At 38.9% G+C, this 21,243-nt stretch overlaps 2 protein-coding genes across 4 annotated transcripts in view; one reads left to right on the top strand and one right to left on the bottom strand.

Annotated features, from left to right (window-relative positions):
* atg5 (ATG5 autophagy related 5 homolog (S. cerevisiae)) overlaps positions 1-12,909 on the bottom strand; it is a 49,433-nt gene extending 36,524 nt beyond the window's left edge. For 2 of the 3 annotated variants that reach the window (XM_026183750.1, XM_026183752.1), the window contains exons 1-6: positions 12,654-12,909; positions 12,061-12,219; positions 6,995-7,122; positions 5,689-5,767; positions 5,178-5,340; positions 1,652-1,746 (exon numbers count right to left, since the gene is read on the bottom strand). In XM_026183750.1, coding sequence (XP_026039535.1) covers positions 1,652-1,746; positions 5,178-5,340; positions 5,689-5,767; positions 6,995-7,122; positions 12,061-12,168 — 573 coding nt within the window. In that variant the 5' untranslated portion in view covers positions 12,169-12,219; positions 12,654-12,909. The remainder of the gene's footprint in view (positions 1-1,651; positions 1,747-5,177; positions 5,341-5,688; positions 5,768-6,994; positions 7,123-12,060; positions 12,220-12,653) is intronic. The other variant, XM_026183751.1, reaches the window with a different exon arrangement.
* A 66-nt stretch (positions 12,910-12,975) lies between these two features.
* dctn3 (dynactin 3 (p22)) lies at positions 12,976-18,062 on the top strand. The gene is made up of 7 exons (XM_026183753.1): positions 12,976-13,139; positions 15,490-15,574; positions 15,898-15,984; positions 16,151-16,234; positions 16,446-16,504; positions 16,602-16,661; positions 16,888-18,062. The coding sequence occupies exons 1-7, from the start codon at positions 13,038-13,040 to the stop codon at positions 16,972-16,974; spliced, it is 564 nt and encodes a 187-aa protein (XP_026039538.1). The 5' UTR covers positions 12,976-13,037; the 3' UTR covers positions 16,975-18,062.
* Positions 18,063-21,243: the final 3,181 nt, after the last annotated feature.

Below are 21,243 nucleotides of genomic sequence, written 5' to 3'. Positions count from 1 at the left end.
TGCTTAGTAGGAAAGTTCACTCTAGCATCTTACCATTACACTGAAGTCCTGCTGTGCTATTAACATCTACAAATCTCTTTCGGTTCCATAACATAACACTTGACACAGTCATTTAAGACCAGATCTATTTTTTGCACTGTTTGCCACTCCATTTTTTTCATATTATATTTCCTAACTTGCCTTGACAGACTAAAGTTTTAAATTGTTCACAGAACAACAGTGATGGGACTTTCTGCACTCACAATGAGGCATTAGACTCAAAGCAGACTGTCAACATGTTTTGCTACAAAATTCCAGATGTGTTCATGCCATTTACTTCCCTGACTGGACTGAATGATACTCTTCGGTAAGATAAAAACAGACTTGTTTTATATATGTTTACAGCGGTGCTACAGATTCGTCCATTAGCATGCCATGTTTTGTTGTAGAACTGCATTTTTACTCATTCTGTGAACTGTACCAAGTACTCTAGAAGTTGCAAAGTTCATTTTCCAGACGTTTTTCGGCCATTTGTGATCGGTGTAGAAACCCCCAACACTTGACTCAAAGCGCTTTCCCCCACTGTCTGGCTTGCGACGGCTAATGTTTTCCAGTTGCTTATTCATCCCTTCTTTTTTCTGTGCTCCAAAGGGACTTTTTACCTGAGTCAGGATTAAGCTATATCGGCGTAGTGGAAACACCCGACCTGAGGCTGCTTGTCTGCCTGCACCTCCTTAAACCAGACTGAACCCTTAGGCTTACACATTGGCTGAACATGGGTCAATGAAACTCCTGACAAACTTGTGGGTGTTACAGGCATCAAATGTACAGGGACAAATGAATAACTTCCCCAGAAACCCAGGCACAACGGATCACACGCATATTGCGAGAAATATTTTGTTTTTTGATTTGCTTACATCATTTACAGAGCGACTGTTTTATCATAGGTCATGACTACAAGTAGGAACATGTAAAGCAATGAAGTTACGGGCAGCATGAAAAAGAAATTAAAACCACCTACACTCAGGTGTCAGGTGAATATTATGACTGGCATGTAAATCATTCCTCTGCAGACTTGGTTGTGTGTTCTAAACTGAATGAACCAAGGCTCTTATTGTTTATTAAAGTTATGACTATACAAAGAAAAGGTCCAAGAAGAGGTTAACATGGATGACTGACAAGATTTTCTTTTACTGTTAATGTAGAGTTATAGCAGGCAGAAGCAATGTTTACCCATCCTTAGGTACAATTCTTAAATTGTGTAGGAATTATTATCTGAGGGTTTAAAATTAAAGGAAAGAAGAGTTCATTTTATCTTTCATTTCATCAAGAGTTCTAGTCTTTTCTTTCTTTCAAATCAACAGGCTGTTTTAAATACAGATCGTGATTCCAAGTAATAGTTTTTGTGACCTCAACAGTAGACTACAGTAGACAAAGAGAGGCAGTGAGTAGCTGGAGAAATCATTGGTTGATTTATCTGCTAAAGAAACACTCTTTACTTTTGCACAGCCCTTTGGCACCATCTACAGGGCAGAAGAGGAAAATTTCCCTTTCAATAAATTAAAAATACATTGTGCAAAGTGGAAATACTATGTTCAAAGCATATTTCTGTGGGGGAAAGAGTTTGGTTTGTGGTTTTTAAGTTTTACTCGTGTGTCCTTATGTATGTTACCTGGTATATCCTGAAAGGGATGTATCTGAAGCCTCCCTCCTCAGTGGGATATTCCATCAGCTTCCTGTTCATGGCCCAGAACTGGTCGAACTTATCTGACACAAAAACAGACACATAACATAAAAATCACACAAAGATAAAACTAACTTTTTAATAGGTCATCAGTATGCCTATTAGACCCCGTCCCTAAAAGATTACTCAAATAAGTCTTACCATTAATAAAAATTATTGTTATTACACTTTTTTCTTTATATATCACAAAATAATTCAGGCTGCTGTTCCTAAGTAATTCCTTAAAAATCCCTTACTTGATTTCAAACCTTCCTTTCATTCTGAAAACTCTTCCAATTCTTGTTGTAAATCTGCTGTGCGATAGTTTGCAGAGGAATGATTTATTTGAAGAGTTTCAGTCAGAATTTAGAGTTCACCATAACAACGAAACAGCGCTAGTGAAGGTTACTATTTATTTTTTATGACCTTAGACAGTTGACTGATCTGTGCTTGTCCTGCTCGACCTCAGTGTGGCACTCAATGCCACCTACTACATTTTATTACAGAGAGTAGAATACACCGTTGGTATTAAAGGAAATGTACTGTGCTGCTTTCAATTGTACTAATGTGATAGATGCAAACTTTCACTTCCTCACAGACAAAAGTTAGCAACGTGGCTCCACGGGGTTCTCTGCTGTGACCAATATTTCTGACATCACACAGTTATACTGTTAGAAAACGCTGTGCTGATGTTGCTGATGCTGATTACCTTGTAATATTTATCTCTAAAGCCAGGTGACATACATAAACTTTTTAAACCACAGGTACATCTTACATCTGTCATTTTTACTTCTAAATTACGAAAAAAAAAATTTGATTATTGAACAGAAACATGGCGTCTATCCAGGCATTTACTCTGGATAACATTATCCGGCCTCCAGCAATGCACTGAGGAATCTTAACACTCACGAAACAAATGCCTAGGATGGCCTTAAATATACGCAATACTATTAAAATGAGAAACATCTGCCTCAGAGAGCTGTTCTATAAGTCTTCAGTTCATCCAGATCACTGCAGCAACAGTACTAACAGGTCCTGGGTTGCTAGTGGACTGGGATGGTGCTGCTTGTAGTCCCTTCTACTTAACAGACAGTTCTTCCTTTTAATGTCCCCAAATGCTTAGGGCAATGACTCTCAAAGTGTGGGCCGTGAAGATTAAAATGACTCACAGTGACATAATTATATAAAATGTATTTACTTATATAAAAAGTGAATGGAAACTGGTCATAGGAGGTGGTCAATTTGTGGATTAACTCATTAGTCTGGCCCTCATTTATTGCTCTTATTTTGAAGATTGTGTTGCAGTGGCAATGAGGGACACATATGTCTGGGTATCATTAGCAATTTACATAAACAATAAAAACAACAGCCTGTGTTGTTTATGTTTACTACATAAAATTTCCAAGGAAATGCATCACTTTCACTTGAATTTTAATTAGTGTGAAGATTTAAGATTGGGTGCATGGTTTCTATGGGATTTTCTGGTTTTTAAGTGAGCTGGAGCGGGTGCAATATAAAGCACTGTTGTTTTGAGTGGGTGTAACTTAAATTAAAACTGAACTGAATTGAATACATGCCTAGCCTAAGACATGTGCTAGAATGAGAATGAAATTGTTCTTTAACTCTGAGAAACACCAGTTTTCAAACACCTCAGCACCTTCAAATGGAGGTTAAAGTAAAAGATAGAGACGCGTCACTAAAACTGAAATTTAGTGTCAGTATTACTCGGGCCAACTGTCAAAGCAACACAAGAATTTAGTCTTTTAGTTACAGTGTGATCTTTCACCATCAAAATGTTTCCACACAGCATATGCTAATGTCAAACCCCCCACCTGCATCCCTGCCTTACTTTCACATGAACAGTCTGTTTTTCTCTCTCCTGGATGAAAGTTTGAGACCTCTCTGTTTCTGGTCTGTTTTGGATGTGAAAGTTTTAGTTCAGATTAAGTTTCATCTTTCACTTTCATGTCTGGGGCCAACTCCTTCTTTTTGGATAGGTTAAAAGGACTTGCTTCTTCTCTGTTAAATGCAGTTTTAAACAAAACCCTCAGTTAAAAAAACAAGTTCATAACCTTATCTTTTTAAGAATCTTCTAAATTCACTTTTATCTGCCTTTTCATAATAATGTGATATTTTGTTATTTTCACACCACGAGTTTCAGGGGAAAGTGGGAGAGAGACAAGCAGCTGAAGTTTTGCGGGTTTGACACCCTTGGGTTTTTCTGCAAACCTGTTCGACTCTTACAAATGCCACATGCACAGTGTGCAGTTTTGACAGTTATGGGATAATAACAACTATAAGCAAACTATCTGAGAGATAGGCATTAACAATTTTCACATCCATAGAGTATGCAAACTAACCAAAAGAACCGTTAGATGCAGACTTATTTGTAATAATATTCATATAAATGGCTTTTGCTACTTTAAGCAGAATTTATTGTTCAGGATGGCTGGTGTGTTTACTGTTTGCCCCAGTCCAAGGATACCCTGTGTGCCTGCAGTGAGCTCTGTTAATAAATGGAGGCAGGGGAAAAGCACAACCAGTCTGTGGGTCATTCTTGCTTTGCTCCATCAGCCAAAAACACTCTTCTCCATGTCAGCCAGCCATGGAGGAGAGTGAAGTTATAACATACAAAGCACTGAAACTGAGTGTTGACAACGTCAAGAAGTGCTCACTGCAGCCACCTTCTGTGCTTTTCATCCTGGATTTTTTTTTATCTTTAAGGGTGTTTTTTTGGCAGTTCTTCTTTTCCTGGTGAACTCTGCTGTAGTTTTGGTCCACTATCAACCAGTCAGCATCTGGGAGACGCATATGTCATCCACTTCCAGCGATGTAGATGTAGCATTTCGGAGGACTGCACGGGAGTGCGTCAGCAGTTGGTATAAATCCCTCTCTCCACCCTCTCGAAATGGAAACGTGTACACAGACGGACACATTTGCAGAACTATAAATTCCACTTTACACATTTAGATATAAGCGTGACTGGTCTGGAATAACATTTGTGTGCTCTAATAATAACTAAGAAGCAGGCAATTATACAGAAAACCAAGATGACACATTTGCTGCTGAGTGGTCCAAAGGGTGGCTGCCGTCCTGGTGGTTGAAGTGTTTATAGTTACCATTTTAATCAGCTTGACCAGCAGACATTCCAGGGACATCATGTTGCAGACTGGGTTGCAATTCAAAAACAAGCACAAGTTTTACAACAAACCACAAATCAGAGGCATCCAGTTCTCCCTGACACCTCTCCCAACACAAGCTTTGACTATTCTATAAAGCCGGTAGGAGATTAATCTGCTTGGAACGATGATGTGGAAATACAAACTGGTGGGCGTTTGGAAAGAAGTTTGCAAACTCAGACCGTCCCTCTCTTTGGTTTGTTTATGCATCATGATCATCTGCCAATCTGTTTGGATGTATTCTTTGTGTGCATGTCAACGCCACACCCTGAAATGGGCATGTGCGTGTGTCTCACCGTTCTGCAAGCCCATCCACAGCTGTTTGTGGTCTTTCTTCTGCATGTCATTGACAACTTGGCTCTTGTGCTTCAGGGCGTCGGCCTCCTTGATGCTGGACATGAAGTGAGCCTCTATCACAGAGCTGGATGGGCAGTGGAGCAGGTCCTGATCTGGAAAATTCTGACACATATTCACATGGCAAAAATATTTAAAGCTCGATGATGGGGATACCACAAGAAACAGGAAAACATGTTCTCAGGCCATTTTATTTACACATCTACAGACATATCTACAAATAATTAACTGGCAATTAACACAGTCTTTTTGTCTCTGCTTTGGTTCACCAACCAGAGTAATCCTCTTCATTCATCCCTATTTCAATATTTTGTTGTGTATTTATTTCCAATATTTTGTATTGTATTTGTAGCTGAGTAAGTAAGAGGTTTAACAGAACTTCATGCTTCTAGAAACAAATTAGATAGGAGCGCTAAGACTTATCAAATCAATAAACTTGTGATCAGCTCTTACCTTAAAGTGCACAGTGATGCTCCAGGGTAAGATGCTGTTAGAAGCATGGAGGTCAAACAAGACTCCAATTGGATAGTGCCTGTATCCATGAAATGCAAAAACAAAATTATGGTACAAGAGAAAAACCTGTTGAATGTTTGTGTTCAGCATCTGTTCCCAAAGCCAAGAAACTAGTTTTACCCCTATCTTTGGGCTTGGAAACGTTTAAGCTGATCAGTTGCATCACCTGTAGACAGTAGAGTAGACAGGAAGCAGGGAGAGAGACTGGGAGGAAAACACACTGGAGGTGGCCCAGGACTGACTCAAATCCAGGCCCCTGTAGAAGCCTTTCAGCTGGTGAGTTATACTAAAGATTATGACTTATACTAGAGAGTCTAGTCACATCTTTACATAGATCATTTTATCAGGACTTTGTTTCACATAATCCTATGTTTTTTTCTTTTGCGCGGTGGTTTGGTAAGTTTAACCATAACATATAATCATAACAGTTTTAATCCTAACTTCCAGTGTTTAGAAAGGGGTTTGTAACACCCTTCGATGTTTCAGAAATGAAGAGGCTTTTCTTCATCAGAGCCTAAAATAATGCATGCATTTCATGTTTGTACTCATATGCTAATCATACTGGTTATCATAACGGTTAAGAAGATAAAATTACTTTTCTATATGACAATAAGTAATTAATGACTACTTTTTTATTTAGCGATTTACTATTACTTGTGTTGCACTACTGACATCTTGTGGCTACGTGCTGTAATTCCATCTTTATAACTGGCTCTGATTTTAGCAGTCAGTAGACACAAAAGAAATGCAAATACTGGCAAAAGCTTCTGTGCTGTTCTCGAATGCTTAAGTTGATAGTGGCATGAATACATAGTCCTGACTGCACAACGCTTTAGAGAACATATATGTTTACATAAGGCAGCAAAACAAAAGACAATTACATCAAATAGATTATTTATTCCCAATGAAGAGATTTGACTACATTTATTTTCAAGATGATGCCTAAATATAACATTAAACCCCAACCCAGTTTCCAGATAATACTGCTAGCTGTAATATGGTGTCAGTCTTATAAAGTAGGACAATAAACTAACTGGATCAGCCAAAAGACATTTCATCAGTAGACATTTCTATAAAAATAATCATGACAGTAACAAACTTTAAACATGATAAGCAGAGAATGAGATTCTGTTCTTTTAACATTTGTCTTCCACGAATGCCAAACCACCATCTTACGACTGGAAAAGTAAAACTCCATTGATGCACTGATTGAAATGAGTTCAAACAACAGCAGTTATTCTCTCACCATTTGAGTGGCGTTCCTTCGTACTCGAACCACATCTCCTCCACATCCTCTGCTCTCATCACTTTGAGGAAGTGCTTTTTCACCTTGTCTGTGACCAGAGTCAGGTAGCTCACTCTGGGTAACAGCAGCTGATAAAGTAAGAGAACAGGGGAAGAGGTGCATTAATAAGGGACAGTCTGTTACTTTGAACTACATGGTAGCCGTGGGCTAAATTTAGAAAGTGCACATTAATGACATAATGAGCAGCTATATTGTGTGTCTGCTTGGTTCTTTGTGTATTAACATCCAATATTACAGATGAGTAAAATGTCCTCACACAGTTGTGAATTAAAGACACCTATAAACAATGAATGAATTATTTTGTTATTTTTTCCATTTACTGTGACATATCATATATGTCACATAACAGCAGACAACAATCTATAGAGTAACTGTAGCGTCATGTTGTACATTTTTGTGGTGCATGTGAGCCATGTGGCATAGCTACGGCAACTACATAGTAACTGCTGTTAGATCACAATCCCTCAATTCACTAGAATTAACCACATTCAAAGATTCTTAACACTTAATTTACATGGATACCCTGAAACTTGAAGTACATGTTGGTTGGGACTTGTAAACAAAATAGATTATTTGCATAATCTATGGCCTGTATTCACAGGACTTCTTAGGACTTAAGAGTAGCTACTAGTGATAACTGCGGTATGCTCTACCCTAAAAATAAATCCTGACAGAGGTAAAAAATTTTCACAAAGCACCACAGCCCTTGAAAGAACTCTCAATGTGAAAAAATGTTAGCAGTGGACAGGAGGACTTTTAGAAGGAGACTCATCAGCAGAGAAGGAAATGGTAGAAAGACAAAGTGTAGAGCAACCATTTTTCCTCCAAGTGAGGAACAAATTCGCAGTTTACATATTTGAGTTAATTAATGGGTTTGTTTTGGGTTTTTTTGGTTTGCTTTTTTTTTGAGAAGATCCAATTATCACTAAAGACTAGCATAAGAGATCAGTAAACACAAACTGAAGCTGCCATATTGATATTCATGGTGTGCTGATTAACTCAAATCAATCAATGTACTTAGTTTCATACAAGAAAACACTCCACTTGCTGGATGCCTTTAAACAGCAGAGCAATTGTATCTTTTTTTCTCTTACAGTCTGTACAGCAGCTGATTGAGACAAGGTAGAAATAGTTGTATCAGAAGTGTCAGAAACCATAAAATGGAGTTACAGTGTAGCAGTAATTACTTTGATTTGTTAAACCACAGTGATCTCATTATCGTTTACAGCATTTTCACAGTCTCAAACTATTACACACTTAATTTAAATTGCCACGGTGTTGCTGGTGTAAGTTTTAAAAGCTCATCATTTATTTCCCTTAGGATAAACAGATAAACAGAGTAACTTACAAAATATCCCAGAACGGTGTATAAACACAAGCAAAAATTATAGGCATGTCATTGTACTTCGGCACAGACTGGTTTGTAATTCCAAGTATTGTGTAAATATTGTCTAAAAGCTAGTGTATTCAACTGAAATGTCCATTACATTAGGTCAGTGATTCCCAATTGGTGTGCAGTGCAAGTGCAATTGTGTTCCTTAAGGGAAGTCCAGGTGTGAAACTGGTTCACCCGAAAGACAAAACTCCTAAACACAAACTTAACAATGCGGTGTATGCTGTACAGTGCAGCGAGGAATGCCCAGACCTAGAGCTGGGCGATATATCGAGTTTTTAAAAAATATCGATATATTTTTATACGAGATATAAGATGTGACCATATCATTTATATCGATATAGTCTATGTTACGTTATAATTATACTTGTGGAGCCGCAAGTTTGCCTCTCTTTCGTCCACTTTCGTCTTTACGCAACGTTACTCGGCCTCGCCTCTCCTTCACTGAACACAACTCCCCCTCCTCCCCCATCGCTTCACCTACAGGAAGCGACAAGATGGACACGGCAAATCTCCGTTAACGAGTTACTGCGCATCGCCCCGTGCGTGGGGCTGGACGGCGTCAACGTGTTAGCTAGCTAACCACGCTAACGCCATGCAGCCCAGAGGTGCTGCACGGACTAAAATCCTTTCATTTTCTCAAAAGTTGGCAGCGTGCCTTATGTATGAATTCTGGTTGTGCTTGATGGCCGCGAACCGATTTTATGTGGAACACGGCGCTCAGCAATCTGTCAAAAATGTTTGAGTACGACTTTGGTAAGCTACGGAGCTGCACCGCTTGATGGATTGTCGGAGCATTACGGCTGAGCCTAGCGGAGTGATACGTACTGTGCTTCAACGTAATATTACCCTACTGTGTATAAGGACCATAAATGGCACCTGTTAAGAGACGTGGTTGCGAAGTGGATTTCAAACTCCAGGCTGTCAGTCACGCAGTAGAAGTTGGGAACAGAGCAGCTGTGAAATCTGTCTTTGTTATTGTGCTCAGCGTCTTTTAGTTTACATTTTGACTGCACAATTGTGAGCTTTTTGTTATGCACAAAAACAACATTGTTTTCTTTTATTTATGGAGCATTATTATTTAATAAATGCTCATAATTTATTTTTGAGTAAATTTTATGTACATCTGCTCTATGTTAATAAAAGTGCCTGTGTGACATCTGGGACACAGCTTTGACTAAGAACTCTCTTTTTGTTCTTACTTTATGGCTTTAAAAAAATATATCGAGATATATATCTTATATCGCCATCCAGCTAAAAAAATATCGAGATATGAATTTTGGGTCATATCGCCCAGCCCTACCCAGACCTCTACATCGGAGAGACCAAAAAGCCACTTCACAAGTGCATGGCACAACATAGAAGAGCCACCTCCACGGGACAAGACTCAGCAGTTCATCTGCATCTAGAGGACAAAGGTCACTCTTTCGAGGATGCCAACATTCACATTTTGGACAGAGAGGACAGATGGTTTGAAAGAGGAGTGAAAGAAGCCATTTACGTCCACTGTGAGCGACCATCTTTGAACAGAGGCGGTGGTTTACGACACCAACTGTCTGCCATCTATAATCCAGTTTTGAGATCCCTTCCCAGACGCCTTAACGCCCACTCACATCCTGGGCCATCTGACCTCAGGAAATCACATGATAGGGTGGGACCAGGTTTCACAATGAGCTCACGCGAAACCCTGGCTGATTGTGACCCACACCTGCTTTCACACCTTGGCTCATGTGATTAGGTAGAGGATCATCAGGGGGTCATTTGTCCCTCTGTGGGGGGAAACTCCCACTGCGTTTAAATCTGGGGCTCTCCACCATTTGACCTTAGAACTGAAGAAGCTTCTCGGATGAGAGGTGAAACGTCTTCAAGCAACTCGAAGTCCAGACACTTTTCTTTCCAAGCTCCTTAGACTACGATGACCTGGATGACTGAGAACCTTCACAGACATATCTATATGTACTTGTATTTGTTTTTTATTCTATATGATTTTTGTCTTCTTGTTCATTTATTTGTAAACCACTGAGTCTGTAACAAACACTGATACAGCAGACATATACAAAAAGTCATGAGCCACCCCTCATTTCTTTGTATTTTCTTTAGATTAATGGAAAATGGGAGCCACAAGTTACTGGAAAAAAGTGCAAACATACATGGAAATACATTGAGTTTCCACACTTCTACCAAGCTAAAAATCTGTATTTGGTATATCTGGTCTATTCGGGTATCCTTCTACTGCATTTTTTATGTGGGATCATAGCCACTCAGATGCTTTCCTAATGGACCAAAATCTGATGGCATTTTTCTGCAATCATAATTCTAGCAATTTTGACCAGATACTCAACACACCTGGCTGAAATGTAGCCCGAAACTGTGACAGTCTCCAATGCACTTTACAGATACACACTGTTCTACGTCTTTCCTGACCATCAAGTTTGGATTTATCACTCCATAATATGTGTTTTCAGTCCATTTCTTGTGTATCCACATCCTTTTCTCCCTGTTTCCCTTCCTTAAGAATGGCTTCTTGACAGCCACCCTTCCACTAATTTCTGATGAGGCTTCAGTGAACAGCAGATAGACAAACTGAAAGATTGCACCTCTACTGTGTCAGATCTTTGCTGTTTTCTTTTCTATTTCTGAAGGGTGTGAATTTCAGATACTTCTTATCTGCTCCAGATAGTGTTTTAGGCCTACAATTTCCTATTCTGCCTTCCACCTACCTAACCATTTTCCTGTGCACCACGCTGAGGTAAGTCATGTTTTCACCTAATAGTTATACGTGAATCACTTTATTGGTGCAAAAATACTATTTTATGCCTGTCAAACTGTGTTACTCTTGGCAGTTTTTATAGATTCAAATAAAGTGATGTGAACAAATGATTTGTTTTCCCCCAACAACACATTATATAATTTAAAACAGGTTCCTTCCTAAATTTATTATACATAGATACAACAGTGATTCATTCCTTGAGTTAGGTTTTTTGCTTCTTTTATGTTTGTATGATTCATTGGACGGTGTAAAGTGGTTTAATATATATATATATATATATTATTTTGAGAATGGTCAGCTACAGGGACTGTACTGAAAATGAGAGCAAAAGGAGCCACAGTGTTCAACGCCACTCAAAGCCAAAGCAAAAAAAGCAACTGCAATAATGTCTGGCTACCTGGAAGTATAAAGAAATGTAATTTTCGCAAGGAAGAACAAAATGTTTGAAAAACACTTTGTTAGATGATACTTAGAACTACACCTATAATCTATGTAGGTTTGACTATTTCACTAATGTTTTCGGTTCAGGTGAGACCACAGCCTGGTCAGCTACACCTCCACACTGAGGTAGTTAGTTCCTTCATTTTGCTTTGACAACTCTTTTACATCATTCTTATCCTAGAACTCCTTGCTGCTGAGTGGATCCTCGGAATGCTTATGAATATGGGTCATGTACCCTTCTGTAAGCAGGCTTACAAAAGTTAAATAAGAGGCTTCCTTCTGACTGTGTTGTCTGAAGGACTTCCTTGAAGCATGCTTCGTCAGAAAGCATTAATCTCCAAAAACAAAAGTTAAGTCAGGCCTAGATTTTGCATCATGTTAGATGAGAACAACTGTACTTACATAATAAGCCTCGGCTTCCCTCTCAGTAACCTCATCCTGGTTCAGAGTGAAGCAGGTGGGTATCCGGCCGAACCAAACGTCTCTCAACACGTCCTTGTCATCTGCCATGCTGCTGCTCCCAGTGGCACATAAAGAATGAATTCCTCAAACAGATGCCTGCTTCAGAAGAGATAAATCGCCTACTGTCAGCAAAAGATCGGAGCATGATTAGCAAGCAAACACTGACAAAACTTTCAGCATCCAAACGCTGAACCTCAGTTCAATAACCAGTGCAAGTTAAGCTAGCACCACGTTGGCGCACTTCAGGTTTGAGTAACTTAGATATCTCTTAAGTAAATTGCCAGTGAAGTTATTTCTAGGTTACAGTTCAGTGATAGGTCGCTACCTATCTCTTAGACCTCCAAAGGAACTCCAAAATTGTCGAACTACGCAGCTGTAGAGCAAAAACTGATGTTAGCTCGAGGGCTAAGTAGGCTAACTTACCCAATGGAAACATAATAAAGAAATGTTTAAAGTCCAATTACAAAGGTACTGATAATATTTCCCACAGACAGACATTCTTACACTGTGAGAAGGAGATGGGGGAGCCTTACTTTTTAGTCGATATTTTGTAGATATATTGAATGGAAAAGGGGCCTATGTTGTCATTCCCCCGCTGACACCGGAAAAACAGCAAAAATATCCAATTTCCCGCAAAACAGCGACCACTGGCGACCGCTATTCTTACTAAACCAACTACAGAAATATACCAAATGATCTGCAATTTTACGTTGAAAAAGACACTAAAATTTTAAAAACAAATATTAAATGCTTAAAGTATTTTAAAGCGTTGTAGGTTTTGCATCCATCCCCCACCAAATAGCCGAGTGGTAAAGAGAACCGGGGGCGACGCATCATCAGTATGCGACGGCCCTTCTCAACTACGTAGCTCTCCTCCGCCTGTTTAGGATCTGTTGTGTTCATCGGCAGCTCCGGGAATGGATAAAACAACTGAGATGGATAACCTGGAAATGCGTCTCCGGGCGCTAGAGAGTCGTATATATGGCGAGAGAAAAAACAAGAGTGGAAAACCTGTAAAGGTTCGCTTATATTATGTATATCTGTATATATACTAGTTGTTAGCTTTGCGGAGCTAACGTTGGTTGTGAGTAAACGCCCTTTTTTAATTTATACACTAGAATGTCTGTGAAGGTTCTCAGTCATCCAGGTCATCGTAGTCAAAGGAGCTTGCAAAAAAAAAAAAAGCTCCTTTGACTATACACTAGAATGTTAGCAGAAGTTGTTTTAGTTGTTCAATTTAGTTTCGCACAAATATGAGAAACTTACTTTCCTGCCCATCAAGAAGCTATTCCTTTATTTTCATAACTGTTGGTTATTTAGCTTTCATCTGTTTACATTAAAAAAGCTGTGCGTTGTAACCTGGTTTTTGTGGCGCTGTGCTTTTGTGTCTGTTCAACTTAATCATAATCAACAATACAATAGTCTGACACGGTTAAACGAAGAAACCTCGGCTAGCTAGTGATGAGATGCTTTTTGAGGCGAGGGGACTCAGCAGGGTATCATGTGATCTGGAAAAAACACTCTGGCTTACAAAGAGGCATTTAAGTTGGTTTGTTTTCCACTAGATTTTGTCATTCCAAAGGTGGAGATAGTGCTACAGTGTGCTGTTAGGCTTAATTTACTTTAAATTCAAAGATTTAAGAGTATTATTGCCATCTCAACACATGAGGTAGCATAAGAGGGAACAAAACTAAGGAATGAGGTTCCTGTGAGCTAAACGACTAAAACAGTAATACGATTTAAAATGCTTTCTAAATTTATAAAAACAAAAGGTATCATGTATCTCTACTGGAGAGAAGGAGAATGAAAGTCATAGGAAGCATGACAGAATGCATGTATGTGAATAAGGAGACAGGTGTCATAGGGAAAAGCAGGGGTAGTGAAGATGGACGAATTTACCCATGGTTTAGCCATCCAAAGTAACAGACATTGCACAAGAGAGGTGAAGAAGAGAATGCCTGCTTTTTCTGGTCCTGATGCTGCACAGCCTGTGACATGAGATGTAATACTTCTTTCCAATGGTCATCTGTGGAAACCATTATCCAATATGTACTGCAAAAAGCCAAATAAGACCTTAAATGTAGTAATATACAGACTAGGGCTGCCACGATTAGTCGACTATCAAAATCATCAACGACTAATTTAATAGTCCACGCGTCGTGTGAAGCTTTGTAAGATCCCAAAAGACACAGGAATAAGTAGGATTTGAGAGTGTAATAACGGGCTGAAACAGAAGATGGCAGCACTGCATGTACAAGGATGCCAGCTGCCGTTAAACCCCAAAGAAGAAGCTGTGTCCCAGAATTCATAGCGCGGCCCTGCTCAGTTTCCAACAATGGCGGCAGCTAGTTAGTTTTAATATTACTCTTATTATTCTTTCTGGGTCACAAAATAAACGTTTAACATATTTTCAGGTGAGAATGTAGCTGTGTAAACTTCAAATATGTGCTCGGTTTATCAAGACAACACATATTTGCAAAAGCGTCCTGACATTTTTGGAGACGTCTGCTATCCACTAGCTCGATAGCTAGCCGGGGGCAAGGCTCATTAGAGCCGGTGAGAACACCGGACTCCCGGCAAATCGTTTTCAAACCCACCGCCGTCTTTCGCTACTCAGGTTAAACATGTAATATAAGTCACTTAGATAACTTAAAAATGTTATTGTTTGGCTTTTTTTAGTATTTTATTTGTTCCTGAGTAAATCGGTTTGGCTGAGATTAAAGTTATAGTTTTTACACAACTGAATAAACGTCAAGCAGACGACTGATTATCAGAAGTGTGAGATGCTCCAGAATTTACTCCGGTGTCCTGTTATATTTTAGATAGCAAGGAGCAGACGGTTGAGTTTAATAAACTTCACCGAAACAATCTGCAAATTTCATTAAAATTGAATAAACTATCATCTTGTCTTTATTTTTTAGTTAGCACATACACTTAAAGCTGTAAGCTAATGATGGTTATATAGGAGCAGATGCATGCTGGTGCAATAAGCTGTATGTTGTACATCCAATGGACGCCTGATCTGATTAGTCAACTAATCGCAAAAATAATCTGTGACTAGTCGACTATCAAAATAATCGTTTGTGGCAGCCCTAATACAGACAGCATATATTTAGCCTGCATCGCGCTAATTCTCACATTTCTTTTAGGATAATAAGATTCCAGTCCTCATAAGCATAAGAAGAATTTTTTTTTGTAAAATGCCATTATTATTTTTTATTGGTACCTTCTGTATCTCCCAATGTCATATAAACTCTTGCATGTATTTTATGTGCTAGCATACTCCCCTATACCACACCACCAAAAAGCAACAACAACAACAAAAACCCTTGCTATCAGGATGATAACCACTAGCTTTTTCCCCTGCAGTGTGCAGAGTCATTGGCCAGGATTCAGGCCGGTCTGACCAACACAGCCAATAAGAGAGAACGAGTAAAGATTCTGCACAAGAAGAGTGAGTCACACATTCTGCCAATCTCTCAGCCCCTACACTTTAGATTATTGGCTTGTTGTATTTTTGTGAATATATATTTTTAACATTACTCTAAATTAGCAACTACTTTATACTGATGTGGTTATTCATATTATAATACCTTTATAAACTGATGTGTTTAGTAATGTGGCTACTGAAAATTAAAAACTTGAAAGGGCTCTAAATTTCTGTGACAACCTTTAACTTTCAAGACACCAAATGTTCTTGCAGAATTTTTTTCTTTATTTAGATTTTAGACTGAGTCTATTGAACTTTAAATCATGCTTATTGGTGTTGTGGTGCAGTTGAGGACCTCTTAAAGTACTTGGACCCTGAGTTCACAGACCACATCACTGTGCCTGATGCCATGAAGCTGGAGTTTATCCTTGCAGGTAAGAACTCTTAAAAGTTCAAATGAAAACTAATATTACTGAGGCATACACAGGCATTAACTTTAATGTCGATTGCTATATGTGCAAATTGTATTGGTATTAAATTTTTTATATATATTGTAAACAAGTAGAAGCTGAATCCATTTCTTGCTCTGTCTCTTTGCAGAGGAGGACTTCTTGCTTTCGCATGCTGCTTTACTGGAACAGGTCAGCAACCTGCAGCCACTGCTGGACAGCACCTACATCAGAGGTGAGTTTCACTTTGTAGGACACATTAATACCCAACAAAACAATGTCTGTTTTGTTCTTTTATATTCCTGGCATCATTTTGGAGGGATCTTATGCTTAGTTTTGTTACCTACGTTTAGCCAGGGGTTTCAGCCTGTTTTAAATGGGTGATAGATGTGCCTATTGTAGTACTCGATGTTTTACCTCATCAGGTCTTGTTTTTTTGTTCACAGATGTACCAGAACATGCCACCAAGCTGCAGCGCTTGTCACAGATTCACATCAAACAGCAGGTAGCCCTTTCTTTCTTTCTCTTTCTTCCCCATCTACTCCTGTGGGTTTGTCTCTCACTAGGTTTTATGTGTAAATATTATTCTGTTTGTTTTACAGGACCAAAGTGAGGTTCAGTCACAGGAAGTTAAGAAGCTTTTTGAAGAATACAACAAAATGGTACACTTCAATTTTTAAATTCCAGTGATTATGAGAACAAAGCTATACATATATTCTTTGGGTAAACAAAATGTAATAATCAATCAAAAACATCTTAAACTTAATTAGCAAACTACCAAAGTTTTTTATCTATAGCTACTTTGGTCAGTCATGGAAAAATTCATAATACACAAGTTGTTGCTGAGATAAAGCTCCACCCACTGACAGCTGACCTCTTGATTGCCAGATGTTCCTGTTGTCCAAGCAGTTCACCCAGTGGGATGAGACCCTGAGAAAAATGGAAGAGGCCAAAGGAATCCGACCTGTGGAATAGTGATTATCAACATACGTTCAGATGACGAAAGTGGAAAAACACTGCACTGTGGTGGGAGTGTCAGATATGTGAGGCAACGGCATCAACACATTTCTTTCTTATTTTCTTTCTTTTTTTAAACATTTAATTTATTTGAATTAGGTGATATAACTTTGATAATCTAACCTGATGTAAGAAATCCTCAAAAGTGTAAGAAACAGTACATTAACAATTCCAGAAATAGTCACTGCAGATTGTAAAATATTGAAGGCAGGTTTGTCTTCCTGCTAATGCTGGTGGTTCCAAACTGACACTCATATTGGAAGAAAATGGGTTTCCTGTAACCGTTTATTTGTGGATGAATTCACTCCTATCATTAAACTTGTAGTTGTTATGCTGTTTATTGTCAGACAAAAGTACTTTACTTGTAATGTATTCCTGTCCTCCTTACTGTAGGCATGTCACAAGACTTAAATTGCTCTTCCCCCAGTTCAAAAACACACACCTAGTTACTTCCCTCTGGATGCTTCTTGACATGACTTATAAAACCTTACATTAGCTTCAGTATTTTTTCCAGTATTTGGTTTGAACAATTTCATTATATCTGATTTATCTTATAGCAAATAAATGTTGATAAATAAATATGACTTTTTGGGGGGATATTCAAAAGTGTTGCATGTTGTGTGTATATGAGTCTTACAACAGAATCTGGATCTGTTTAGGTCTGTTTGTGCATTCTGATGTTTTGTCAGTTTCTAATAGGTTACTCAGCCATTTTTCACATTTTCACAGAATAGATGAGATTGGAAACTTGGAAATAATTAACCACATCAAGAAGCAATGTAATATTGTCACTGTATGTTTACTCCAAAACAACACTGAACACCTTAATACCTATGTGCTTTACAAATTGAAATGGCATGACTGACTGAACATTGACCAAGAATTATTTTTGCTGCTGTCTCATGTAAGGCCAGAAGTACAGCACTTTTTATTTTGTTCGTAACAGCTCAAAGAAAAGGTGAGACTATTTTTTGCTCGTTGAATATTGCGCAGCATAGATCAAGGCACATAATATGTTGCTTACTAAAATTGAAAATTATGCTTCAGTTGGTTGGCTCCAGTGTTTTTATATGCTAATAGGTCAGTTATTCAGTTATAAGATCAGTCTCAAACCAAAAATTCATTTTGTTCCCTGAGTTCTGGCAAGAATGGCCCAAAGGAAGGTAGCTGCTAATTCTAATGAATATAGAAAGTATGAATTGGAATTTTATCAGGTATGTTATGCTATATATAATCAAAGGTTGAAAAGAGAGTGGCAGAAATGTAACTAAAGTTTTATGAATTATGTGTTTGTGGCAGCTAGATAGCATAGTGGGAACATTGGCTGTATCCCAATTCAGGGTCTGCAGCCTTAAAGTACGCAGCCTCAACGATCCTCAAGGGCCGCGTACTCAAAGACCGCTAAGGCCGGAAGTGCGAGGCTTGTGAAATGGGACGGTCTAGCCTCTGTTGCGCTGCCCAGGTTGCCTAGCAACCATGATACTAACAGCTGGAAACGTGTCATACAGCTTTGTTTGACAGAAATGAAGGAGAAAATCTGTTGTTCATTTGTTTGTTTCTTTCTACATGAGCTTTGATCATTCTCTGTAAGATTAAGCTCAGCTATTGAACGGCGTATATTTTAAAGTAAAGGCTTTAAAACCAAGTTAGTACAAACGTCACTAATGTCACATAACTTTGCCGACATGTGGCCAACAGTAATGTTTTAATGTTCTTCGTTATTAAACATTTGCACATAAATAAGTGACATAATATTCAGTACTTAAAGTTTACTCTTCGGCCGCCCCTCATCCGCCGTTTTTTTTCGGCAAAATTATCCACACCCACCGCCGCGCTATGCATTCTGGGATATGTTGGGCCACGAAGTCTACACTGCCACAGCCTTAAAATTCAGGGAAATGAAGGACGCATTTCAGGGCCGCATTTCGAGCAGCCTTTGAATTGGGACAGCCTTCGGCGCGCCGCTGTGACGTAATCGGCCTTGAAATGCGTACTTTAAGGCTGCAGACCCTGAATTGGGATACAGCCAGAGTCTGTGCAGTAGTGACTTGAGGCGGAGCGACTGTGTAACACTCCCGCCCACATACCCGCTGGACGTGACCGCAAACACGCCCCTCTATACTTTTTACGTAGCCCGGCGGCTCGAGTTTTTTGCTGGTTTACCGCGACTGACGACTTGTTTAATTAAGGTAAATACAAGCATGTCACTGTTATAAAAAAAAAAAAAAAAGACACAGCTTATCATCTTATAGTTCTAAAATCGCTCTGTTGTTAATTCGTTTGCTAGACGAGCCGCTAGCATATGCACTGTGTTGGAGGCTTGTTGCTAGCTAGTTAGCGATGCTACACACCTGTTACTCTAATAGTCTGTGTTATTGAAGGATTCAGCACTTCTTAGGGTTTTTTTTTTTATCCATTTTTAGATAGCGATGAGATCAGCTACACACTCCACAGAAGCCCAGAGTTACTGTTAATATCAAAAATATAATGCTGTCCTTTGAGATTTTAACATTTAAGACTGTGAGTGTAATGGATCTAAAACTGTTTAAATCTCTCCAGCCTGGTAACATGGAAACTTTAAAAACAGCAGCATAAGGTTTCATTAGTGTAGTCTAATTTGTTCTTTTCATTTAATAATAATCCATATTATATATAACAGCTAGATTCACCCTGGAGAGAAACTAGTGAGGGAGACCATCAGGACCAAGCTGGGTTTCTGGGTCCAGAGGTTTGGAGAAACTTCTTCCCTTTCTTTCATCACAGCTGTCCTGTGCCAGAAGTTCTGTTGACCCACTCAAAAAAAGCATCATTTAAGAAACACCAGGAACACTGAAGCTCATCGCATTAATCAAGCAGGACTCATGATCTTCACCAGCAGCTCCCTCACAGGGAAATCTTCAGCACTCCTCCGTAGGCCCGCCCCAGGAGATGGATAAACCCAGCATTTCATCAACACTGTGATGGAGACCTTTGGTTTGTGTAATGTTATAAATACTTGGATACTCCCCAGAGGCTCTGGACTTTTACATAAAGATATTATATTCAGTCCTGTAGAAAGTTGTATATTTAAAAATATATGATCCTCTGTGGTTACTCTGGTATGAATAACTTTGCATCACTTTATGGTAAATAACACACTATCTGCAAAAAACTGAAAGAATTCCAGATCACAAGTTTGTAGTTCAACGTACAAGTGACGACCTTTGACCTTCATCAGGTTTTATTTAATTGTGTTAGAGAAACTCAAACGTGCTCTTCATGCAGCTGAGTACATCAAGTGTTTAAAACGGAAGCTGTGCTGGTCTGAGATCAGCAGCTTTGTGAAACGCCAAACTGAGGTCCTGTTAATGCTGAAATATAGTGACACAGTTACATGGGTGATTAATCCTTTTGTTTTTTTGCCTTTAACTTTATCAATAAAACAGCTGCAGCTTTCACTACAGCACATGTGGTACTTTAACCTTTGTACAGTTTTCATCAGTTCATTTTGCAGTTAACATGTGAACATGTTGGATGATCTGTCTGCTGTCACTGGGTGGTGCTGAGGTCTGAATCTGAGGGCAGCTCCTGTAATCACAAAGAGAACAGAACCATCAAACTCAAATATAAATTTTATCCCTCAAAATTGAAATAAAGCTGATTCTTCTGTCCTCACACACTCAGGATCTGAAGTTCTTCTCTTACATTTTTTTCAGTATTACAGTACACTACAGTACTTTAATCCATAGTTCCTGATTAATGAGGAGCTACAAGGTACAAGCTTTTTTTTTTTTAAAAAAAGTTACTGTCTTTACACATGTGGCAAGAGACTGAAAACATGCTGTTGTTTGCACATATTTAATATTCAGCTCTGCACAGGAGCTGAAGCAGGATGCAGCCTGTTGCTTTTACAGTATAATACTTGTAATAAAAGTACAGTAACAGTAATTAGTGACTGAGTAGCCTGGAGCATTTCTCTTGATTTCTTTAGTCGGTGTAAATTCATTCACTTGCACGGGTTAGCTAAACGAACCCTGACAGCCGAGTCCTCATCTTAGCTAGCTAGGTCTCAGGACCGAGCTAAGGAGGGTAGTTACGGATTAGCTTACAAACACTAGTGATGTGCGATACTACTGATTTCCTTTCTGATCCGATACCAAGTAAAATCCAGGGTGGTATCGACAATACTGATCCGATACCGATACTCTGTACAAAAACTTAATGTTTCATTGTATTTCATAATACAAT

The sequence above is a fragment of the Astatotilapia calliptera genome, chromosome 11 (assembly GCF_900246225.1).
Source record: "Astatotilapia calliptera chromosome 11, fAstCal1.2, whole genome shotgun sequence".
Classification (NCBI taxonomy): Eukaryota; Metazoa; Chordata; class Actinopteri; order Cichliformes; family Cichlidae; genus Astatotilapia; species Astatotilapia calliptera.
This window is presented reverse-complemented; position numbering and strand designations above follow the sequence as displayed.

Bases quoted from the DNA above. Each gene is read 5' to 3' on its own strand.
- dctn3 (XM_026183753.1), top strand. From the start codon at position 13,038: ATGGATAAAACAACTGAGATGGATAACCTGGAAATGCGTCTCCGGGCG. The intron at 13,140-15,489 runs GTTCGCTTATAT...TTTCCCCTGCAG, and splicing joins AGAGTGGAAAACCTGTAAAG to TGTGCAGAGTCATTGGCCAG. The intron at 16,505-16,601 runs GTAGCCCTTTCT...TTTGTTTTACAG, and splicing joins AGATTCACATCAAACAGCAG to GACCAAAGTGAGGTTCAGTC.